Here is a 20,108-nt window from a genome sequence, read left to right on the forward strand (position 1 = left end):
CTAGCTGAAGGTCAATCCTCCACCCAGCCCTGCGTTGCAGTTGCTACCCTTTATTATCCCTATTTCACAGATGAGGAAATGGGCTTCTGAAATAAATAACTCACTCCCCAAGACCTCCAGCCAGGGAGTAAAGAGGAACCTGAGCAGTTTGGCACGTACTCCTCAGCTGGCAGGGGGCGCTGTTGCCTGGATGGAAGGGCCTACGCCCCCACTGTCCCCCTACAGCCGCCAGCCCCCAATTCCAGGAAGGAGGGGCTTTGCCACCTAGTGACCAAGATCTGGCTGCCCACGCTTAGAGAGATGAAGTCATCAGCCCACATTCCCCAGTTTCTTCATGTGTAATGTGGGCATAGCTGTGACGATCACTTGGGACTGCTCTGTGGAGATTTAAAATGGATCTGCACCCATTTCAGGTGATCTTCCAGGCACTGTACCCCCTCTCCAACCTTTCCAGAAAGGCAAGGTGACCAACCAGAGCCCCTTGGGCCCAAGGAGCATTCCCAACCACCTGTATCCAGCTGTGGGCTTCACCATGTATGTACATCTGCCCTGCCAACCCCAATCTGTCTAAGGTGTCTGTGGTGTCTGTGTTCAGCTGGGGGTGGGAGGTCATGGGGGAGGTAGGTGTCACTGAGTCATTCAGCTAGCCCTCCTGGCAGCCAGGCCATGGTGGGCAAGGGACATCAAGCTGCTCCTGTCACAGCTGGCATATCAGATAGTCCCCTTGTCAGTCTTGACTCATCTGTGCGTGGCCTCTGGCTGCCTGCAGGACACCATCTGTGAATCCTGGGCTGGTGCCCAGGGAACTTTCTGGAACTCCAGCTGTTTGTACATGGGTATGAGATCGGGGTGAGGTTTGAGGTCTCTGAAGCCCTCTGTCAGGTGTGTCTGGCTCTGCTATTTCTGGCCTGTGACTTCTCAGGCTTTGGTTACCATGTCTACAAAACTGGAACAACAAATCATAGCTGGAGAGATTGGCCCAGGGATTAGATTACATGTATGAACATGCCCAGCTATGTCAGTTTGTGCTTATTATCATGCCCACAGCACAAGGGCCTGACACACAGTAGGTACTAAGTACAGGTCAGTGAGATGAATGAATGAATTGAGCCTTATTTATTTATTTTTATTTTTTACTTTGTTTGTTAAGTAGGCTCCACGCCCAGTGTGGGGCTCAAACTCAAGACTCCAAGATCAAGAGTCGCATGCTTTACTGACTGAGCCAGCCAGGTGCCCTTGAATGAAATGAGCCTTAGAACAAAGGAACTGGGGCATAGGGGCTGTTGTGTGAGGAGAGCTGGGAATACTGAAACCCAGCCAAGTTCCCTTTGCAACCTTTTGCTACTGGAGGGAGAGGGAAAGGTGTGGGGTCCCACAGAGGGAAGGTGGGTATGGAGGGGAGGGGAAGGGTATCTGCAATGCCCCTCTCCTGGGCAGACCACTGTTTTGGAGAGAATGGAACAGAAGCAGGAAAGAAGAAGCAGGAGGGGGCCACAGATTCACTCAACCTGTCCCGTCCAAACAGGGATGGTAAAAGTGTTCTTACTGAGATATGACTATATGCCAGGGCTGTGCCAACCATTTACCTCTGCATTTCATGTTTTATAACAACTCCCATGCAGACATTATCCCTGTTCTACACAGGAGGAAACTGAGGCTTACCCAAGATAAATGGGCAGAGGTGAAACAGCTAGCAAGCGGCAGAGCTGGGATTTGAAGGCTGGGCTGTCCTAGGTTGTTCCAGACTCAGTTTGCTCCTTCTGGGTAACCAAGCTCAGCCCAAGAGCTGGGAGGACCAGTAGTGGGAGTGGGGATGTCTCAAGGTCATGTCCTGGTCTTGGCTCCTGGGGCCCCTGACCATACCCCACTTGTGGTGAGTGCATCTGGCCTGTTGGGGAATGCCTGGGGCCTGACTGGCCCAATGTGGATGCAGTTTACTTGGCAATGAAGAAACATTGCTGAAGTCAAGAGTTCAGATTACTGGAGGGGAAACCCAGCCCTAATTTTTTGCATGGCTCCTGCTGGGAAGGGTCACAGCTACACCACATACCTACCTTCTGCTGGACATTCGGGGTTTATTTTCAGGGGTAAGATCATATCTGAGGTGGGTAGGAGGGCTCACAAACAGCCCAGGCCAGGATTCCTGATGGGAAGTGGTTTGCTGGCTCTTGAGACGCGTGTCCTGGCAGGAGGCTCCACCCACAACTCCCTCTTGGCCACTGGATCTCATCCAGTAAGCTGGAGCCAGTCTGGGGTTGCCCAGGCCCCCAAGACCCCGGGGCCATGGGAAGGACACAAGCGGCCAGGACACCCCTCAGTCTAGCTGCTGCCTACTTTGAGGACCTCAAGACCAGAGGGTCCTGCATGAACCCCCTCATACTTACCTAGCCAGGCCCTCCTCACTCCAAGGCCCTCTCAGCTGTTGCCAAGGAAACTGATAGAGCGCCAGAAAACCCCACCCAGGTCTCCATGGCAACCTACAACAGCCCACCAGGATCTCCATCGGTGATGTCACCTGCGCCCTGAATGGGCGCCCCCACCCTCGCCACACTCATCACAATCAAACGTCAGAGTCTGATAGCAGATCCCTGTCACAAAGTACCTCATAGCCTGCCTGCCCCCAATCCTCACACATCTTAGACATGAACGAAGGAGGGAACAGGTCATTTTATAGCTGGGCACCCTGAGGCTGGGAGAGGAGGCAAGACCCAGGAGCCTGGAGGCAGAGACAGGTCTAGAAACCAAGCTCCCCCATTTTATCTCCTCCCCTCTTGCCTTGGCATCCACCCTAGTTCTAAGGAGTGGGTGAGCTCTGGGCAGCGGGGGCACCAAATGGTGGCTCATCCCATCCACCAGCCCCAGCCCTGACCCAAACTGGGGCCCCTCCTATGCCCCTCCTAGATGGGAGTCTGAACTTCCAGGCACTGCATATGCCCTGAACTACAGGCCCATCTGGGGCGAAAGGGAAGGAGAGAGACGTTGAAGACTCTTAGAGCAGCTGGATCCGGCCCTGACTCTGGTCCAGTCCCACCCCTAGCCACTCTTGCTGCCATCTGACACCTGTCTGCCAAGATTTCCCCAGCTTTGAGCAACCTCCAGCCTAGGAGCAGAATGATCGGGAGCGGAAAGGCCAGGAGCAGAAGGGCCAGGGAGGGCCAGGAAGGGCCAGGACCAGGTATTTTTAGCAGAGTTGCTGGCAGCTGTCTGGAGGGTGCTGGGAGGTGAGGCGGTGCTGAGTTCATCCTTTCCCTTCTCTGGGCCTATATTCCCTCCCCCAAAACCAAGCATGCACCCCTACCTGCAATACACTGCCAGAACACCTCCCTTCCTTCACCCCCTCCCCCAGAAAGCTCTCCACGTGTCCCCAGAGGCTCCCATGGTGACACTAACCCTCACCCTGAAGGACAGCCTCATCAGGTAGAACCTTCAACTCCCCAGGGCAGGGAGGGGAATAGGGAGGACTTGGCACCAAGGCCAGAAGCCCAGATTTAGGACCCTTCAGTTCTAGCTCATATATGGGCCTGTGGGGAGTGGGTGTCCTGAACAGAGAAGGGTGAAGTCTGTCCAGCCTGTATCCCTCGGCTTGCTTGGGCAACAGGCCAGGGCTGGGGGAGAGCAAAGGGAGAATTCACTGGTAAAGGGCCAGAAGTAATTCTTCCCCAGAGAGGAGCTGGCACAGTTGGCTAGTCCGGCTTTCCCCCTTGACCCCACCCAGGATGGTACCCCCAACTCCAAACCCTCCCCCACACCATTCAACCTAGTCCCCCCCCGCCCCGTCCTGGTCCCTCCTTCCCTGCCTCCCACCGCACGCGCTCAGACGCGGGCTTTGTCTGCCCAGTCGGGTGGGGCGGGGTCTCGGTGGGTGGGGGCGAGGTCCTGGGAGGGGGGCGGGGGATTCCCCCGAGGGGGTGGCGGACCGACACGTCAGCCCCCGCGGCAGCGGGGACGTGGGCGAGCGCGGGGGTGGGGGCGGGGGCGGGGGCGGGGGCGGGCAGGCGCTTAAATAGGCAGCTCTGGAGCCGGGACCCAGAGCGGACTGAGGAGGCGGCGGCTGCGGCAGCGTCGGGCGTCCGAGCCAGGGTCTGCGAGTGGACTGTATCCGGGCCTGGAACCTACTTCGGACCGTGTCCGTGTGCGGTTGGGTGAGTGTCCTGGCGGCCCGGGGTGCGGGTGGTCGCAGCGTCCGTCCGGGGTGCGGATGGACGAGTCGGGAGGGTGGCTCACGAGTCAGGGCGCCAGGACCTCCGCGGCCGGGAGGGGACTGCGGCAGGTCCTCGGCCCGAGCGTCGGGCCTGACCCCGGCGTCGGGCAGGCGCGCCGGGGGTCCAGCCTCCCACACGGTCCGCACGGCGGCTGACCCTGCCGTCCCCACTCCCGTGCCCCAGACGGCGTCGGGCGCCATGACTCTGAATGGCGGCGGCAGCGGAGCGGGCGGGAGCCGCGGCGGGGCCCGGGAGCGCGAGCGCCGTCGGGGCAGCACACCGTGGGGCCCGGCGCCCCCGCTGCACCGCCGAAGCATGCCGGTGGACGAGCGCGACCTGCAGGCGGCGCTGACTCCGGGCGCTCTGGCAGCGGCCGGGGCCGGGACCGGGGCCCAGGGTGCGACGCTCGACTGGCCCGAGGGCTCCTCCGAGTCGCTCAGCTCAGGGGGCAGCGACTCAGACGACAGCGTTTACAAGGTGCTGCTGCTGGGGGCGCCTGGTGTGGGCAAGAGCGCTCTGGCGCGCATCTTCGGTGGTGTCGAGGATGGGCCTGAAGCAGAGGCCGCAGGTGAGGGGCTGCGACTATTCAAGGGAGGGGAGATGCCAGGGCAGGACTGAGGGCTACAGGGCTGGGGACCTGGATTAAAAGCGGCACATACCATGGAATTCTGAAGGCACTTTCAGAATCATGCCTCTACCTACCCATTTCACAGATGGGGAAACTGAGGGAGAAGGGATCTCCAGCCCTTGGTAGGGGAAGAAATGCCCAGAGTAGAAGGCCCAGACCATACCTGTAGGTTGGGGATAGGACATCCCTCCCTGCCAGGGCTGGCAGGAACACAGCCAGAGGGAGTTTCTAGGAGAAGAGCCCTAGGTGACTAAGGCTCCCAGAGAATGTGACAGTCACTATTCTAACTCAGGCTACTGTGGTCAGAGCTACCCTGGGGCCCACGCAACAGGAGGGCGGGGAACGCAGGAGTGGCAACCCAGGACATTGTCAGCTTGGGGAAGCGGTGTCTAGGTGAGGGTCAGACACACCACACCCTGTACGGCCCGCTTCTCGGCCCTGTCATTTCTGTTGTCACATAGTGGCCATCAGTGGAGGGAAAGGTTAGGGGGGCTCTAGGGTGAAGATGGAGGGTGTGGCCAAAACAGGAAACCTGGCACATGGTGTGGGAGGGTGGCTTTTGGCAGCCAGCAGATCACCTGACTACTAGTCTCCTGCCTAGGGCACACATATGATCGGTCCATCGTGGTGGATGGAGAAGAAGCATCACTCATGGTCTATGACATTTGGGAGCAGGTAGGCTGCAGGCTGAGACCCAGGCCAGGGTGGGAGGGGTGACCTGGGTATAGCGGCCTGCTTAGAGGGGCAGCCTTGTAGCCCGGGCATGAGAACTGTTGGTAGATATGCATGTGTATGTGTTCCCCAGGATAGCAGCCACTGGCTACCTGGTCACTGCATGGCTATGGGGGATGCGTACGTCATCGTGTACTCAGTGACAGATAAGGGAAGCTTCGAGAAAGCCTCAGAGCTGCGGGTCCAGCTGCGGCGGGCACGGCAGATGGACGACGTGCCCATTATCCTAGTGGGCAACAAGAGCGACCTGGTGCGCTCTCGAGAGGTCTCCTTGGATGGTGAGCAGGGAGTGGGTCGGAAAGGGAGGGACATCCTGGCTGGGCTGTGGTCCATTCAGTCTTGGCTCAGCTCAAGTCCCTGGGGATCATAAATGGCTAAAAATGTTCAGGAAGAAAACTTGAGGGGGAGAGGGGGGAAAGCTGCTGCCCTCCCACGGGACTCGCAGCGGGCTGAGAGGCCTGGGGGAAGGACCAGATGCTCTGGGGAGGAAGAAGCTGCTGGGCACTGAGCTGGGCCACCTCAGGACCCTCCTCTCCTGTACCCTTTGGCCCTGGCCTGACAGATGAGGAGTGAGGAGAGTGCAGGGAACTGGGCTAGGAGGTCAGAGTGTGGATTCAGGGCCGGGGCCGGTCTCGGCGTGGGCTTGACCCTGGGGAGGATCTGCTCCTCTTCAGCTCAGCATTCTCTTCTGTGGCCCCCAGAACGGAGTCCCTCAGAGGAACCTAGCAGTGACTCAGTGACATCCTCCTCCCAATTTCACTGGTTATTCATTATAACCTCAAACCATGAAATACTAAGGTGCCCAACAAAGCTCTCCTTCTCTTGTGTTGACTACTTCAGCATTTCCATTTAAATATCAGGCTTCAAATTATTTCAATAAATGAGTTTCCTCTTGCAAGCCTTTGTGAGCTCCTTAAAGGTGGGCACATTCTGCCAGTTGGGTGACCCAGCAATGCCTTGGATCCTCTGTACAGGAGCTGGGGTCAGTGTTTCTGGGGACCCCTCCAGAGCTCCTCCCCTGGTCCCCAGATTCCTGAGTGGTAGCTGCTACGGGGTGGCTAGAGTCTGAGTGGGCTCCTCCCCCCCCCCCTTTATTTCACTGCCATGTGCCTGTCCCCACCAGAGGGCCGGGCCTGTGCTGTGGTCTTCGACTGCAAGTTTATTGAGACCTCCGCGGCGTTGCACCACAATGTCCAGGCCTTGTTCGAGGGTGTTGTGCGCCAGATACGCCTGCGCAGGGACAGCAAAGAGGCCAACGCACGTCGACAAGCGGGTACCCGGCGGCGAGAGAGTCTTGGCAAGAAGGCAAAGCGTTTCTTGGGCCGCATCGTAGCACGCAACAGCCGCAAGATGGCCTTTCGTGCCAAGTCCAAGTCCTGCCACGATCTCTCTGTGCTCTAGACTCCACAGGCACATACTGCGTTGTGCATACAAATGGGCAGATTGGTGGGCTGGCCCAGCCACCTGCCCTGGGTGCCTCAGGGCACACCCCACCTCATGGTCATGGACAGATAGACAGTGCTGCCCGGGCAGCTCCCAGCGGCCATCAAGGGCTGGGCCCTCGGCGATGCATGTACAGGCCAGGGTGTGTCCCCAGTAGTGGCCCGAGCCCAGCCCGTGGGGCAGGCCTGTGTGTGGGGACAGGACTCTAGCTTTCTCCACACTTGGGCTGTGCATGCTCTGGAGGGAGGCTGTTCAGTGCAGTGGTTATTTGTTTACATGCAAATTTTTGTAATAAAGACTATTTCCTGATAGATCAGGGCTGTTGACTTTGTGTTTCCTCCCAATAGGGGGCTGTGAGAGCAGGAAGGGTTCCTGAGGTGGAGGGATGGGGCCTCACTGCCCTACCCTAGTGTGCGGCCTTGACTGTCCTAATATTTGGGCTCCGATCTAGCCAGATGGACCAGAGGGGCAGGTGTGGGTCGTGGCCTGATTGGACAGCCAAGCAGCAGGAGGAGATAAAAGCCCCTCCCAGATCTTTCTCTTGCACTGGCGCCTGGCATTGCCCAGCTGATTAAGGGTTCAGCCACCCCACTGTATGTAAGGAAAACTGAGTCTGTCTGAGGGACCATGGCCTGCCCCAGATCTCATGGCCAAACAAAAACACTGGGTCTGACTTCTGGGCTGCTGTCTCCATCCTGCCTCCTCCCGAGGGGCTGGAAAGTTGCTGAGGTGGGGTAGCTGTGGAAGATTTCTGAGACTCCCTGGCTGGGAAAGGAGGAGGCCAGTGTCTGGGGCTGGGCCACGGAGCAAGGGCCTCGCTGTTGTCTCCTCTGGGAGGGGCCGGGCCAGAGCCTCCCGTGCTCAGCATTGGCTGACATGGTCTTGGCGGGAGCCCCTCCCGGAGCCCTCCCTGCCTAGAAGGAGAGGCTTTGTATTTGTGTGGGAATGTGTGTATGTTTGCTGATGGCTGGGGCTGTGCCTGTCTCCCCGCCACCGACACCAGACACAGGTGACTGCTGGCACTTGCCCTACGGTGTTTGGGGAAAGAGTATCTATCTCCGTTTGGCAATGGCAGATGGGGAACCGAAGAAGTTGAGGTCACACAGGTAGAAGTGGCTGAGTAGGGACTGGTATATAAGTCTGCTGGTCTCCAGAGCCTGAAAGCAGCCTGTGGCGAGGCCTGGGACAGTTTCTGAGTTCTGGGCAAGGGTCTGTACATCTCCTTCATTGGTTCAATTCCTTTATTCCACAGGCCCCTAGGAGCTCTTGCAACCTGGTTAGAACACTGATTGCAGTTGTTCAATGGCAGAAGGTGTCAGGGCCACTTCTGAATGAGCAGGACCTGTCTTGACTCACCCACATGCCCCCCAGGGCAGTGTTAACTGCTCAAAGCTGCGGCCGCTCCCCACTCCCACCCTGCAACATACTTAGAGGCATGTGGAAGGCATGGTTTTCTCAGAGCAGGTGGACATCCTGAGGCCTGAAGAAGAATCCAGGCCTTCCTGGCCCCGCTACTTATTGGCTGTGTGACCCTGGGCAAGCCACCCAGCATCTCTGTGCCCTAGTATGCGACATGGGGACAGTGCCCCTTCCAAGTGGAGTTGGGGGAATACTGAAGGCATGTGCTTAGAGCAGTGCTGGGTGCATAGTAGGAGCTCAACACATGGGAGATCCCTTCAACAACCCCACAGTGCCCTGCTCCAGGCTGGGGTGCGTGGGGTGCCTGAGTGACCCTGAGGCAGGCGCTGGGCTTGTGGCAGACAAGGCTGGAGGCGGGTGAGGCGTCCCCGCCCATCCTCCAGATATGCGGTGAGAAGGACTCAGGGAAGACCATGGGAAACTCCGAGGACAAGGATGGACTGGCAACAGGATCCCTGACCCTTCCCCCACACACCCCTGGTCGTGGACTCCCAGGCCCCAGAAGCTTCTCCTGGCTCCACTTGGCTGCCTTCGGTGGGGGAGGGGTCTCTGGCAAGCCCTGTGATTCCCTCAAGGTCACCTGAGCTGGCTCAATCTGCTCTTCCCTCTCAGAGGCACGGGACAGTCCGTTGTCCCAGCCCTTTCCGTGTCAGCAGCCAGTGTGAGCCCTCTGGGAGCCTCAGGGGATCTCACGGGCTTCTGTGCCCCCACCTACTGGTCCCACTGGTGGGTGGTCTGGAGCCACAAATACCCAGTTCAGGTCATGCTCATGTATCCTTCATGTGCAACCTCTAGCTCCTTGTTTTTGATCCAGTGAGAAGCTGTCAGGGCCAAGTGAGGGCAAGGTCGTGACTGGGTCCCTGAGACCTGCCCTGGAGGGGTCCCAGTCTGATGGGAGAGATAGACAATGACAATTTGGTGTCTTTTCTGCCTTGATAGAGGTATAGCACATGGCATGGCATAGAGGGTATTCCCAGAAAAGATTCCTGAACAAGCCTGGGAGCCCAGGGAAGGTTTTCTGGAGAAAGGAATATTTGAGCTGAGTACTGAAGTCTGAGTAGGTGCTCACCAGACAGATGAAGGGAGGGAAGGGCATTCCAGACAAAAGGAACAGAGTGGACCAAGGTAGAGCTGCAGATGCTGGTGCATGGGGGAGAAGTGGGATAAAGTCTGGAACCACAGAAAAAGAAGTAATGTCCAAGCCCAGAGGCCCAAGAAGTCCCCACTGGGCTGTATAGGAATGGGAGAAGTGCCAGGCCAATGATCTCCCCACCTCCCGGGGCTGGCAGTCACGGATGCTGAGCAGCCCCCAGCTTTCCAAAGTCAATGAGTAACTTGGGGGGCTGGGCAGGGCCAGGCCTGCTGCCGTAGGCCCAGTGGTGTTTTCCACTCCTGAGCAAGCATGGCTGGACCGCCTACCTGCTCAAGTGTCCGCCCTGCCCTACCCCACCCCACCCATCCCGGCCTGGCCAGCGCTCCCTGGAGAAAGAGCCCTCTCTCCAGGCAGCTGGACCAAGGGAGCCCGCCTTAGGCACCGGAGGGTGAGGGCCCTGGAGTGGAGGGGTGAGCAGGGCTGAGGCTGGGGTTGGTGGTAGGGGAAGGAAAAACATTGGCCTGTCCAGCCCTTGTTCAGGGAAGAATTCCCAGGAGTGACTAGAGTGGTTGTCCATGCTCTGCATGCCCAGCTCCATGCTGAGGGCTGGCAAATCCCAAGAGGAGGGCAGAGTTCCTGCCCCGAGGGGACTCTGTGTCTGAAGGATGGCAGTGGGTGGAAAAACAGGGCCCAAGACCCTGAACCATGGGTCCTCTGCTCCAGGAGGAATTGTCCTATGGTCAAGTCCTGTGTGACCTTGGTCAGGCCTTGCCCTTCAGGCTTTGCCTACAACATGAGGCGGCTGCAGGAAGTGACCCTTAGGGTTATCAGGGTCTTTCCAGCTTCAGACTTTTGTGATATTTGGGGCTGCTGGGCAATTACCACTTTGGGATCTCTGTACAAGCTGGGGAGGCTATGTCAGCAAGGAGCCAGAGGTGTGGAGGTGAAACTCCCATGGAGATCCTTGTGGCAGCAAGAACCAGAGGCAGGCTGGCTGGGCCTAGGGGCCTGGGTGGGCCTGGTTGAGGAGCTGGATGCCCTTCAACCCTGCAGGAGGTGGGGAGTCACAGGCTCCTCTAAGGGGAGGAAGAGGAGGCCAGTCTGTTGTGAGGTCCCTCTGGCTACTGGTATGGAATAGACCGAGGTAGGGGACAAGGATGGGAGTGGGTGGAGGGCAATGTCCAAGTGGGTGAGATGGGGAGGGGCAGCTCTGAGAGTATAGAAGGACAGGGGACAGGAGGAGGTCTGACTGCCTTTCCCATAGTGACAGGTAGCAGAGGTCCCACTGAAGAAGGCAGTGGCCTTCTGTGGGGCCTGGGGAAGCCATGGCTTGGGCTGAGTGGGGATGAAGGGAGGGATACTCTCTAGGAGGAGAGTAGTGGGAGGGAGCCCTTGCCCGCTGATCTGGCTGGATCTTTCCTGCCACGTCCCTCAGGCCTGTCCTGACCATGGTGCCTGTCTGGCTGTTGCTGTTTTGCCTCTCTGTAGCCCAGGTGAGCTGGGCCCCACTCGTCCCCTTCGGATCGTGGCCTTGGGGGTTGGCGCCCTTCTCTCCCATTCTACCTGGACCAGCCGCACTGACCATGGAAGGGACTAGCTGTGGGAGGGTGTGCAGAGCTGGCTATAGACCTCCTGTGGGATCAGGAGGTCGAAGGCCAGAGGGTGGATGGGCTAAGGTATGGCCAGGCCCATGGAAGGGGCAGAAATTCCCCATCCTGGTCGGGCACCCATGACAGGAAGGCAAAGCCTGGAGACAAGGTGAGAGTCCTCCCCCCAGGTTTTCCCCGAGGTCCAGCCTGCAGAACTGTATGTGGAAGTCCCAGAAAACTATGGTGGAAATTTCCCCTTGTACCTGATCAAGGTGAGCCTAAGAGGTGGGTGGGCTGCCCTCCCCGCAGGTCCCACTTCCCCCACCTCCCGCATTTCTCTCTCTTTCTTGCTCTGCCTTTCTTTCAATCCTGCTTCCTGGACAGTATGTGATATAGTGTGAGTGACTAACAAAATTTCAATTCCAGAAGAAAGTAGAGTTTTAATAAACTATTGGTGGTGGGGTTTTGGGCTTAGAAAGGAGGGCGGGGAGTACTGGGGAGCATCAAGTACAGGGGAAAGATTGCTGGCTTTGAATGTTGGTCCTGTGATTTATTGGCTGTGTGACTTCAGGCAAGTGCTAGCCCTCTCTGAGCCTCAGTTTCCCCACATATAAAATGGGGCCATTGGGTGAAGGGGCATCCCCCAGGGGTAGCTCCCACTGCCTTTACCTCTGCTCTCCCTCACAGCTGCCACTGCCCCCTGAGGAGACTGAGGGCGAGATTGTGCTGTCGGGGACCCGAAGCGTGGCAGCTGAGGGCCCCTTTGCTGTGGATCCAGAGTCTGGCTTCTTGCTGGTGACCAGGGCCCTGGACCGAGAAGAACAAGCGGAGTACCGGCTACAGGTATGACTGGGCCCAATGTCGGGGAGAATGGTGAAGGTGGGCCAGGGTGCTGACGGGCCTTCCCTGCCAGGTCGCCCTGGAGACTGAGGATGGACGTGTCTTGTGGGGCCCGCGGCCTGTGCTTGTGCATGTGAAGGATGAGAATGACCAGGTGCCCCACTTCTCTCAGTCCATCTACAGAGTTCAGCTGAGCCAGGGCACCAGGCCCGGTGAGTGCTCAGGGCCACCAGCGAGCGACAGGTCAGGTGGGCCCTGAGGAGAGAACAGAGAGTAAAGGGATGGCTGACCATCAGCATAAGGACAGGGCGGCCAGGGTCCAAGCTGCCCCCTCCCACTTCTGTCCCATCTCGTTTCCCCCACCCCACTGAGAGTCCTCCAGTCCCATCCACTCTTGGCCTCAGTTTGCTCCCCTGCAAACTGAGTACTGAGTCCCCTCAGTACTCCCTGTCCTCCTTTCTAATCTGTGGCTCACCTCCAGCGTCCCGATATGATGACGGATATGGAAGGAAGTACCAGGGAGAGATGGGGGAGGCATGGGAAATTCTCCCCACCCCCCGCACCCCTTAAGGTTTGCCCTCTCCACACACGCCAGGCATCCCCTTCCTATTCCTTGAGGCTTTGGATGAGGATGAGCCAGGCACAGCCAACTCAGATCTCCGATTCTACATCCTGAACCAGGCCCCAGCCCAGCCTTCCCCAGACATGTTCCAGCTGGAGCCTCGGCTGGGGGCTCTGGCCCTCAGCCCTGAGGGTGAGCCTAAGCTGGGTGTGATGAGGGGGGAGGGTCAGGGAAAGGTGGGGAAGGCGGCATGTGAGCTGTAATAGTAGGATAGGTTGAAGCTTGAGAGATGAAGAAGAAAGAGTATTCTAGGTGGAGAGCGGCAAGGCAAAAGGCTTGAACCATTCATGGAGAGAAAAAATGGTATGAACGGAATAGCCTCAGCCCTACACTCTGGACACCCAAGCCTAAGGGTCAAGGATAGGAGAGTCCTGAGGGGTTGTAGCCTAGGATGTTGCCGGGACACCTTTGGACTGATTGTAAGGGAGAGCTGGACCTGGGAGTTCAGACCAGAGGCACAGGATGGAGATGGAAAGCAAAGCTAACCATACACCTACCAGCCAGTCACCCATTCACCCATCTACCACCCAACCCCATACGCAGCCCATCTATTCAAATACCTACCCAAACTAACCCATCCACACACCCAACTCCCCATCCATTTACCTAGTCAACCATCCATTCATCCAGCTGGTCATCTACTCATCTCCCCATCCACCCATGGACCCCTCCCCTCATCCTAGTCATCCAGTCCATCAGCCATTCATTGTGTGGATAGCTATAGAAATGACTTTGCAAACTTTCAAGTCCTGCTTGGGCCTCATTCTGGTGCTAAAAGCACTTCTTGCCCTTGGGCCCAGAGGGCATCCTAACCACCTGCCATATGCTTGGCTTTGTGTTTGTTACCTCGCTGAGAAGGATGCCCTGGACTCCTGCCAGCTGACCACCCTGCCCCTTCTAGGAAGCACCAGCCTAGACCAGGCTGAAGAAGGATCCTACCAGCTATTGGTACAGGTCAAGGACATGGGTGACCAGGCTTCAGGCCACCAGGCCACAGCCACTGTAGATGTCTCCATAGTAGAGAACACCTGGGTGCCCCTAGATCCTGTCCACCTGGCAGAGAATCTCCAAGTTCCATACCCACACCACATGGCCCAGGTAAGTGAGTGGCTGTCAGTTGTTAAAGTAGTCCCGTGGCTGGTACAGCTGGGACTGAGTCTCAAGATTTGGGGGGGGGGGTCTGAGGCCCAACCTGACCCCTGCTCCTCCCCTACTTATGTTCCTCCCTCTACTGTCCCCATCAGTTCCCATCATGGAGTACAGTGTCCAAGGCCCTGGGACCAGGCCCATAGCCCCTCACCTGCTCTCCTCTGGCCAGCGTGGCTTGGGCCCTGACCTGCCCCTGCCCCAGGCTTCCCTAGGGAGAACAGCTGCCACCTCCCTGCTGCCATGGGGATTGTCACCTGGGCTTGGAATGTCTCAGACCTCCTCGAGGAATGCCCTGGGGGCAGGCCCGGCCCAAGAGGGCAGAGAATAACACTTTGGCCAGGGACCAGACTTGGACCAGAGCCACCAGGGACTTGCTACATCAACAAGTGTCCCAAACCAAAGGACCCTACCTGGGACCCAGGGAGGAGAGCAACTTGCCTGAGGTCCCACAGCAGCAGGGACCCAGGCTCCCCACCCAGGAAGAGTTGAGGCAGAAGAGCTGACATGGGCTACTCCTGGCCCTCATCCCAGGGTGCCCTCATTCTGTGTCCCACTGCCAGGTACGCTGGAGTGGGGGAAATATACATTATCACCTGGAGAGCCAACCCCCTGGACCCTTTGATGTGGATGCAGAGGGGAAACTCTACGTGACCCAGGAGCTGGACCGAGAAGCCCAGGCTGAGGTGAGGTGAGGGGGAAGCCAGGAGGGCAGGCTGAGGGGTGCCTGGTCACGGTCTGGTTGGCTTCTGGGGGTGTCGCATCCCCCACAGGCACTGAGGCAGTGGAAGAGCACCCAGAAGAGCGGGAACTGGCCACCAGAAGGGAACTCAGACCTGGGCCAGGCTGGAACTGCCCTTGGCCTTCATCTGAAGCCCCCCACTGCCCACTTCAGTACCTGCTTCAGGTGCAGGCTCGGAATACCCGCGGTGAGGACTACACAGAACCTCTGGAGCTGCATGTGGTAGTGATGGATGAGAACGACAACGCGCCTGTCTGCCCCCTACGTGACTCCCCAGTCAGCATTCCTGAGCTCAGCCCCCCAGGTGGGCTATGGGCCTTGTTAGGGGATGCGGGAGGGTTGAAGTCCTTATGACCCATCCCATTTTGCTCTTATCTGAGATGGGCCCCTCCTCCACACAAGCTCAGGTTCGGTCCGGCACAAAAGAGGAATGGGTGCAGGGAGGCCTCCAGACTGGCCTATGGTCCCACCCAGGTGGGTGCTGTCTTCACAGGCACCAAGGTGACTAGGCTGTTGGCAGAGGACATGGATGCCCCTGGTTCTCCCAATTCCCACATTGTGTATCAGCTGTTGAGCCCTGAGCCTGAGGAGGGAGCAGACGGAAGAGCCTTCGAGCTGGACTTCACCTCAGGCAGTGTGACACTGGGGGATGCCCCCCTCCGAGCTGGCCAGAACATCCTGCTTCAGGTGATGGCTGCTGACCGAGGAGGAGCTGAGGGCGGTAAGTGCCCGGTGGTGACCCGGGCTCTCTCCCTCTCTGGTCCTTTCCTGGTCTCTCCAACACGCCCTGTCCTGCCTCAGGCCTCAGCAGCACATGTGAGGTTGCTGTCACAATCACAGACGTCAATGACCATGCCCCCGAGTTCACCGTCTCCCAGGTAAGCAGGAACAGGGGAGGAGATCTTGGGAGGCACTGATGAGCGGCTCATGGCCTGTCCCCATCTCTCCAGATTGAGCCTGTAAGCCTCCCTGAGAACGCAGAGCCAGGGACTCTGGTGGCCACGCTCATGGCCACCGATGCTGACCTTGAGCCTGCCTTCCGCCTCATGGACTTTGCCATTGAGGCGGGGGATGTGGAGGGGACCTTCGGCCTCGATTGGGAACCAGACTCCAGTCATGTCCAACTCCGACTCCTCAAGGTAAGGGGCTGGGAAGGGGCACATATATACCCACGTGCATGCACCAGGGTGCCACCCCCTGGTCCAAACAGTGACCCAGACCCCATTGGTTCTAGAACCTCAGCTATGAGGCAGCTTCACGCCACAAGTTGGTGGTAGTGGTTCGGAGCGTGACAGAATTGGTGGGGCCAGGCCCAGGCCCTGGAGCCACAGCCACAGTGACTGTGCTGGTGGAAAAGCTGGTGCCACCCCCCAAGTTGGACCAGGAGCGCTATGAGGCCAGCATTCCAGTCAGCACCCCAGCTGGCTCCCTCCTGCTGACCGTCCAACCCTCAGACCCTGGAAGCAGTCCCCTCAGGTGAGCCAGACGCCCAGCCCTTAGCTGCACTGGACCTCCTCTGCTCCCCAGGGATGACCCCCAGGGCCTCAGAGGGGACTCACATTATCTATGTTCTGGAATGTTCCTCAAACCATGGCCAATGCCAAGGTTGTGACTTGCGGGCGAGTCAGAGCTAGATGAGTTGGATAGGGCATGGAGAGGAGAGTTAGGACTCCATGCAAGTTCAGATGCTGCCTCCCATGCTGTCCTAATGGGCCCTCCCCCATCCCTCACCCAGAGTGCAGCACAAGGGCTCTTCCCTGGCCCAATCCTGTCCCTTTATGGGGTGACCTGAGACTAGTGGAGTTGAGTCAGGCCCCCCGGGCTCTGATATCTCCCCACCCCCCACAGTATCCGTGATTCAAGCCCTGTCCCTCAACAAGTCCCTAAAGCTGGGGAGAGAAACTGGCCACCCCGAGTGACAGAGAGGATGTGGAACTTGAGCAGGTCACATGGCCCTGGGAGGGTCTCTGAGTAAGACCCCATATATGGTCCCAGTGCCTCCCTGCCCCCTCTCCCCATCTTCTTTGGGCCTCAGGTTCTCCCTGGTCAATGACTCAGAGGGCTGGCTCTGCATCAAGGAGGTCTCTGGGGAGGTGCACACAGCCCGGCCCCTGCAAGGCGCCCAGCCTGGGGACATGTACACAGTGCTCGTGAAGGCCCAGTATGAAGGTATGGCCGGGCACAGTGCTCGTGGAGGCCCAGTATAAAGGTGGGGCCTCTGGGAGGGAGAGTAAGCCTCGGGCAGACAGAGAGATGGGCAGGGCTGAGCTTCCTTCCCAGGGTCCTTCCTGGCATCCACTCTGCCCCAGAGTGGATCCGAGGGCCGGGGCCAATGTCGGTCTCTGGGACGCCTGGCGTCTGCTTCCCCTCTCAGACCACGCTCCTCACTGGACACTTAAAATCCTCCAGCCCTGCCCCTTGGCCCTGGAGGGCCTCTCAGGTGTTGGCTTCAGACATAGGCTAGGAGCAGAGGCTGCGGGGCCAGGCAGGTGGAAGGAGTACTGGGGCTGTGTTTATGGCAGGCGAGGCAGGACGGGAGCCTGAGTGGGACACTGAAGCCAGGTATGGAGGACTCTGAATGGCACATTGACCGGATGAAAGGCTGGCCCTGGGGTGGGTATGTCAGGGAGGCGGGTCTCAGCTCTGGGCTGGACTGTCCTGTGGTGCACGACAGACCCAGCAGAAGTGAGCGCCCCCAAATCAGGGCATCTCCACATTGTCGGGCCCTGATACCAGTAGGTGGGGAGGGGGTGGGGCAGTGAGGGCAAGCCCGGCATCCGGAAAGGCACAGAAAGGTCTGGCAGCCGCTTGAATAGTGAAGGGGGCAAGTGCACTGTGAGCAAGAGACAGGTGCGAGGATGCTGCTGGGGATGGGGAGGAGGGGTGGAGTAGAGCAGGTGTGGCAGAGACTCAGCAGGGTGAGATCTCCACCTGGGGCTAGCTCAGCACTTCCTCTGCAGATGAGCCGGCACTGAGCACTTCTGCAACCCTCGTGATCCACTTTCTGAAGGCCCCGGCTGCCTGGGCCCCCACCCTGCACCCCGTACCCGCCCGACACCTCTGCACACCCCGCCAGGACCATGGCGTGGTTATCAGTGGACCCGGCGAGGACCCTGGCCTGGCCGGGGGGCCTGGCCCCTACAGCTTTGCCCTGGGCCCCCACCCTACGGTACAGCGGGATTGGCACCTCCAGGCTCTCAACGGTGTGTGGTGGGGAAATGCGGGACACTGTGGCCAAGGCGGGAGGCAGTGGGGCTCTCGGAAGTGAGATGGGGCTGGGCCTCGGGTCTGTCCAGGCTGGGGCTCTGGTCATTGCTCACGGTCCCACAGGTTCCCATGCCTACCTCACCCTGGCCCTGCACTGGGTGGAGCCACGTGAGCACGCAGTGCCCGTAGTCGTCAGCCACAATGCCCGGACGTGGCAGCTCCGGATCCGAGGTGAGGCCAGGGCACTGTGTGCCTGCAGTTCCCCAGGGAGCCGCTGCCGTGCAGGGGGAGGGGTGGGGACACGCGCCCGCAGGGTCACGGGGGCTACAGATGCGCGTGCGTGCCTGCGCATGCGTGGCCAGGCACACAGATGCCTGCGCCCAGAGGCACGCACAGAGAGGAGTGCCGCACGCACGTAAATACACACGTGTGCCCCAACGTGTGTATTAGCCGGCTGCGCTGGAGCCTCCCAGCGGCTCGAGAGCCCTCCCCCACCGCCTGCACCTTCCTCCCCTGCCCCCTGTCCCCCCAGTGATTGTGTGTCGCTGCAACGTGGAGGGGCAGTGCATGCGCAAGGTGGGCCGCATGAAGGGCATGCCCACGAAGCTGTCGGCAGTGGGCATCCTCGTGGGCACCTTGATGGCGATAGGTAATGGATGTTGGGCTCTTGAGTGGGGGAGGGTGAAGGATGGTTGGAGTGCTAGTCTCCAGGTGCACAGTGCCCTATCCCACGGTGTTCCCCAGGGCTGGAGAAGGAACCCCACAACTCTCCTAGTCATCATGCTCCTGCTTCGTACTATCCTACTCGTCATCATCATCACTGATGACAGTATTTACTGTTACATTATTATACGTTGACTGTGTAATATAGGACTGTCACATTGAATCCCCCCCACAACCTTGTGAGGTAGACTGTGGCATCTCCCTATTTTCCAGATGAGGTCCCTGAGGCTCAGAGAGGTTAAGTGACTTGTCTAAGGTCACACAGCCAGAATGTGGCAGAGCCCAGGTCTTTCCAGCCTAATCCCTTTAGTCCAAGCCTCCCTCTTTATCCCCTTGATTTCTTTGGCCCTCTAGATTTTTCCCTGGCTGTTTTTTGTTGTTGTTGTTAGTTCTAGCACAATGCTACCATGTGCCTTTTTGTCAGAGTCCATGGGAACAGCTCACTGTTTCCCAGATGACTAGCATTGAACCGTTCCCCAGAGAAGGGGGCTTTGGAGGCTGGGGTGTTCTGGACAGCTGCAGGCCAAACAGTCAGGCTTCTTCTGGCCCCAGGACCACAGTCATACTCACCCGGCGTTGCGGATGCTGTCTAGGAAACCTTGTTTCCTTATTAAATCAATACCAATAGCAGGGTGGTGGACAAGTCCCATGGTTCCTTCTGAGAGCTGATCCATCCCTCTTGGGCCCCTCAGGCATCTTCCTCATCCTTATCTTCACTCACTTGACCCTGGCGAGAAAGAAGGACCTAAATCAGCCAGTGGACAGCATGCCCCTGAAGGCGGCGGTTTGAATGGTCCAGGCAGCCCCAGCTGGGAGCTTGGCCTCTAACTCCATCTGAGTCCCCTGGGAGAGGGCCCAGCACTGCCGATCGCCGGGAGCTAGGACAGAGTAGGAGCCCCTTCACCTGCCCTCGGGTGGAGTCAACATCACCAGACAAGTCTGTAGAGCCTGAACACTGACTTCATGGGCTGCCCGTGGGAATACTCCAAATGGGCCACGTTTGTCCACCAATAAAGCCTCGGAGAGCAGGGCATGGGCTGTGCCTGCATCTCAGAGTCCTGTGCGTGTGTGCATTACCCATGTCCTCCTTCATTCCTTTCCCATCTCCTGCTGTGCAGAAAGGGCCTAGGGGCTTGAGGGACAAGCCTGGGTCCCCTACGAAGGAGGGACATGGGGGCATCACGTCGGTTCTTGGTGAGAACTTGAGGTTGGAGCAGGGTGGGTCATTTCTATGGGCATTTGGAGACCACGGCTGCAGACCCTGGGTGGGTCCACTCTGACTAGGTGACGGTTGAGGAGGGTGTCCTTTCGAGTGCATTCTCATTTCCAGGACATTTTTGCTAGGGGAGGGCACCTGTGAGTCTATGTCCTGTGCTTATGTGCGCACCACTGCTCTATCTGTGAGTCACCTGCACATGGCTGAGCAGAGGTCCCATAGTCTTAAGAGGGGTCTGCACAGGAATCGTGAGGGTCTAATAGGGCTGGACCAGGACAGGTGAGGTTGGGGATGGGTCCCCTTGCCCTAGCATAGGCCCTAGCACACTTCCGGGTTTCATATACAGGATGGTGAGTGCATGGGGGGTGGGGTCTACAGAAAGTCAGAGAAAGGGAATCACTCAGACAGACAGGAACCCCCATGGCTCACCCTGGAGCTGCCCCTGCCCCGAGTGAACCCCTTCCCCTGACCCAAGATTAAGCCATGGCCCTGGTGCCCTGCTGAGC

General features: G+C 58.6%; 2 protein-coding genes across 3 annotated transcripts; both read left to right on the plus strand.

Annotated features, from left to right (window-relative positions):
• The first annotated feature begins 4,032 nt into the window (after nucleotides 1-4,032).
• On the plus strand, nucleotides 4,033-7,318 carry RRAD (RRAD, Ras related glycolysis inhibitor and calcium channel regulator). Of its 2 annotated transcripts, XM_035025039.1 has the most exons (5): nucleotides 4,033-4,142; nucleotides 4,386-4,770; nucleotides 5,432-5,505; nucleotides 5,636-5,840; nucleotides 6,686-7,318. In XM_035025039.1, exons 2-5 carry the CDS (start codon nucleotides 4,401-4,403, stop codon nucleotides 6,961-6,963), a joined length of 927 nt encoding a protein of 308 aa, XP_034880930.1. In that variant the 5' UTR covers nucleotides 4,033-4,142; nucleotides 4,386-4,400; the 3' UTR covers nucleotides 6,964-7,318. The 2 variants fall into 2 exon arrangements, with proteins under 2 accessions (XP_034880930.1, XP_034880932.1); XM_035025041.1 differs by lacking the exon at nucleotides 4,033-4,142 and having other exon boundaries at nucleotides 4,371-4,770.
• Nucleotides 7,319-10,896: 3,578 nt separating this feature from the next.
• Nucleotides 10,897-19,862, plus strand: CDH16 (cadherin 16). The gene is made up of 17 exons (XM_035025042.1): nucleotides 10,897-11,010; nucleotides 11,295-11,378; nucleotides 11,794-11,949; nucleotides 12,020-12,158; nucleotides 12,542-12,700; nucleotides 13,470-13,666; nucleotides 14,278-14,400; nucleotides 14,610-14,760; nucleotides 14,950-15,177; nucleotides 15,258-15,334; nucleotides 15,407-15,595; nucleotides 15,691-15,932; nucleotides 16,492-16,625; nucleotides 17,417-17,659; nucleotides 17,787-17,894; nucleotides 18,196-18,312; nucleotides 19,079-19,862. The coding sequence occupies exons 1-17, from the start codon at nucleotides 10,966-10,968 to the stop codon at nucleotides 19,174-19,176; spliced, it is 2,490 nt and encodes an 829-aa protein (XP_034880933.1). The 5' UTR covers nucleotides 10,897-10,965; the 3' UTR covers nucleotides 19,177-19,862.
• Nucleotides 19,863-20,108: the final 246 nt, after the last annotated feature.

The sequence above is a fragment of the Mirounga leonina genome, unplaced genomic scaffold, assembly GCF_011800145.1.
Source record: "Mirounga leonina isolate KUSES-001 unplaced genomic scaffold, KU_Mleo_1.0 Mir_180, whole genome shotgun sequence".
Lineage (NCBI taxonomy): Eukaryota > Metazoa > Chordata > Mammalia > Carnivora > Phocidae > Mirounga > Mirounga leonina.

What these genes read in the sequence shown, in the direction of transcription:
- RRAD (XM_035025039.1), top strand. Translation starts at nt 4,401, where the DNA reads ATGACTCTGAATGGCGGCGGCAGCGGAGCGGGCGGGAGCCGCGGCGGG. An exon ending in TCTATGACATTTGGGAGCAG is followed by an intron (nt 5,506 to 5,635) that starts GTAGGCTGCAGG and finishes TGTGTTCCCCAG; the next exon opens with GATAGCAGCCACTGGCTACC. An exon ending in TCGAGAGGTCTCCTTGGATG is followed by an intron (nt 5,841 to 6,685) that starts GTGAGCAGGGAG and finishes TGTCCCCACCAG; the next exon opens with AGGGCCGGGCCTGTGCTGTG.
- CDH16 (XM_035025042.1), top strand. Translation starts at nt 10,966, where the DNA reads ATGGTGCCTGTCTGGCTGTTGCTGTTTTGCCTCTCTGTAGCCCAG. An exon ending in ACCGAGAAGCCCAGGCTGAG is followed by an intron (nt 14,401 to 14,609) that starts GTGAGGTGAGGG and finishes TGCCCACTTCAG; the next exon opens with TACCTGCTTCAGGTGCAGGC. An exon ending in GCACCTCCAGGCTCTCAACG is followed by an intron (nt 17,660 to 17,786) that starts GTGTGTGGTGGG and finishes ACGGTCCCACAG; the next exon opens with GTTCCCATGCCTACCTCACC.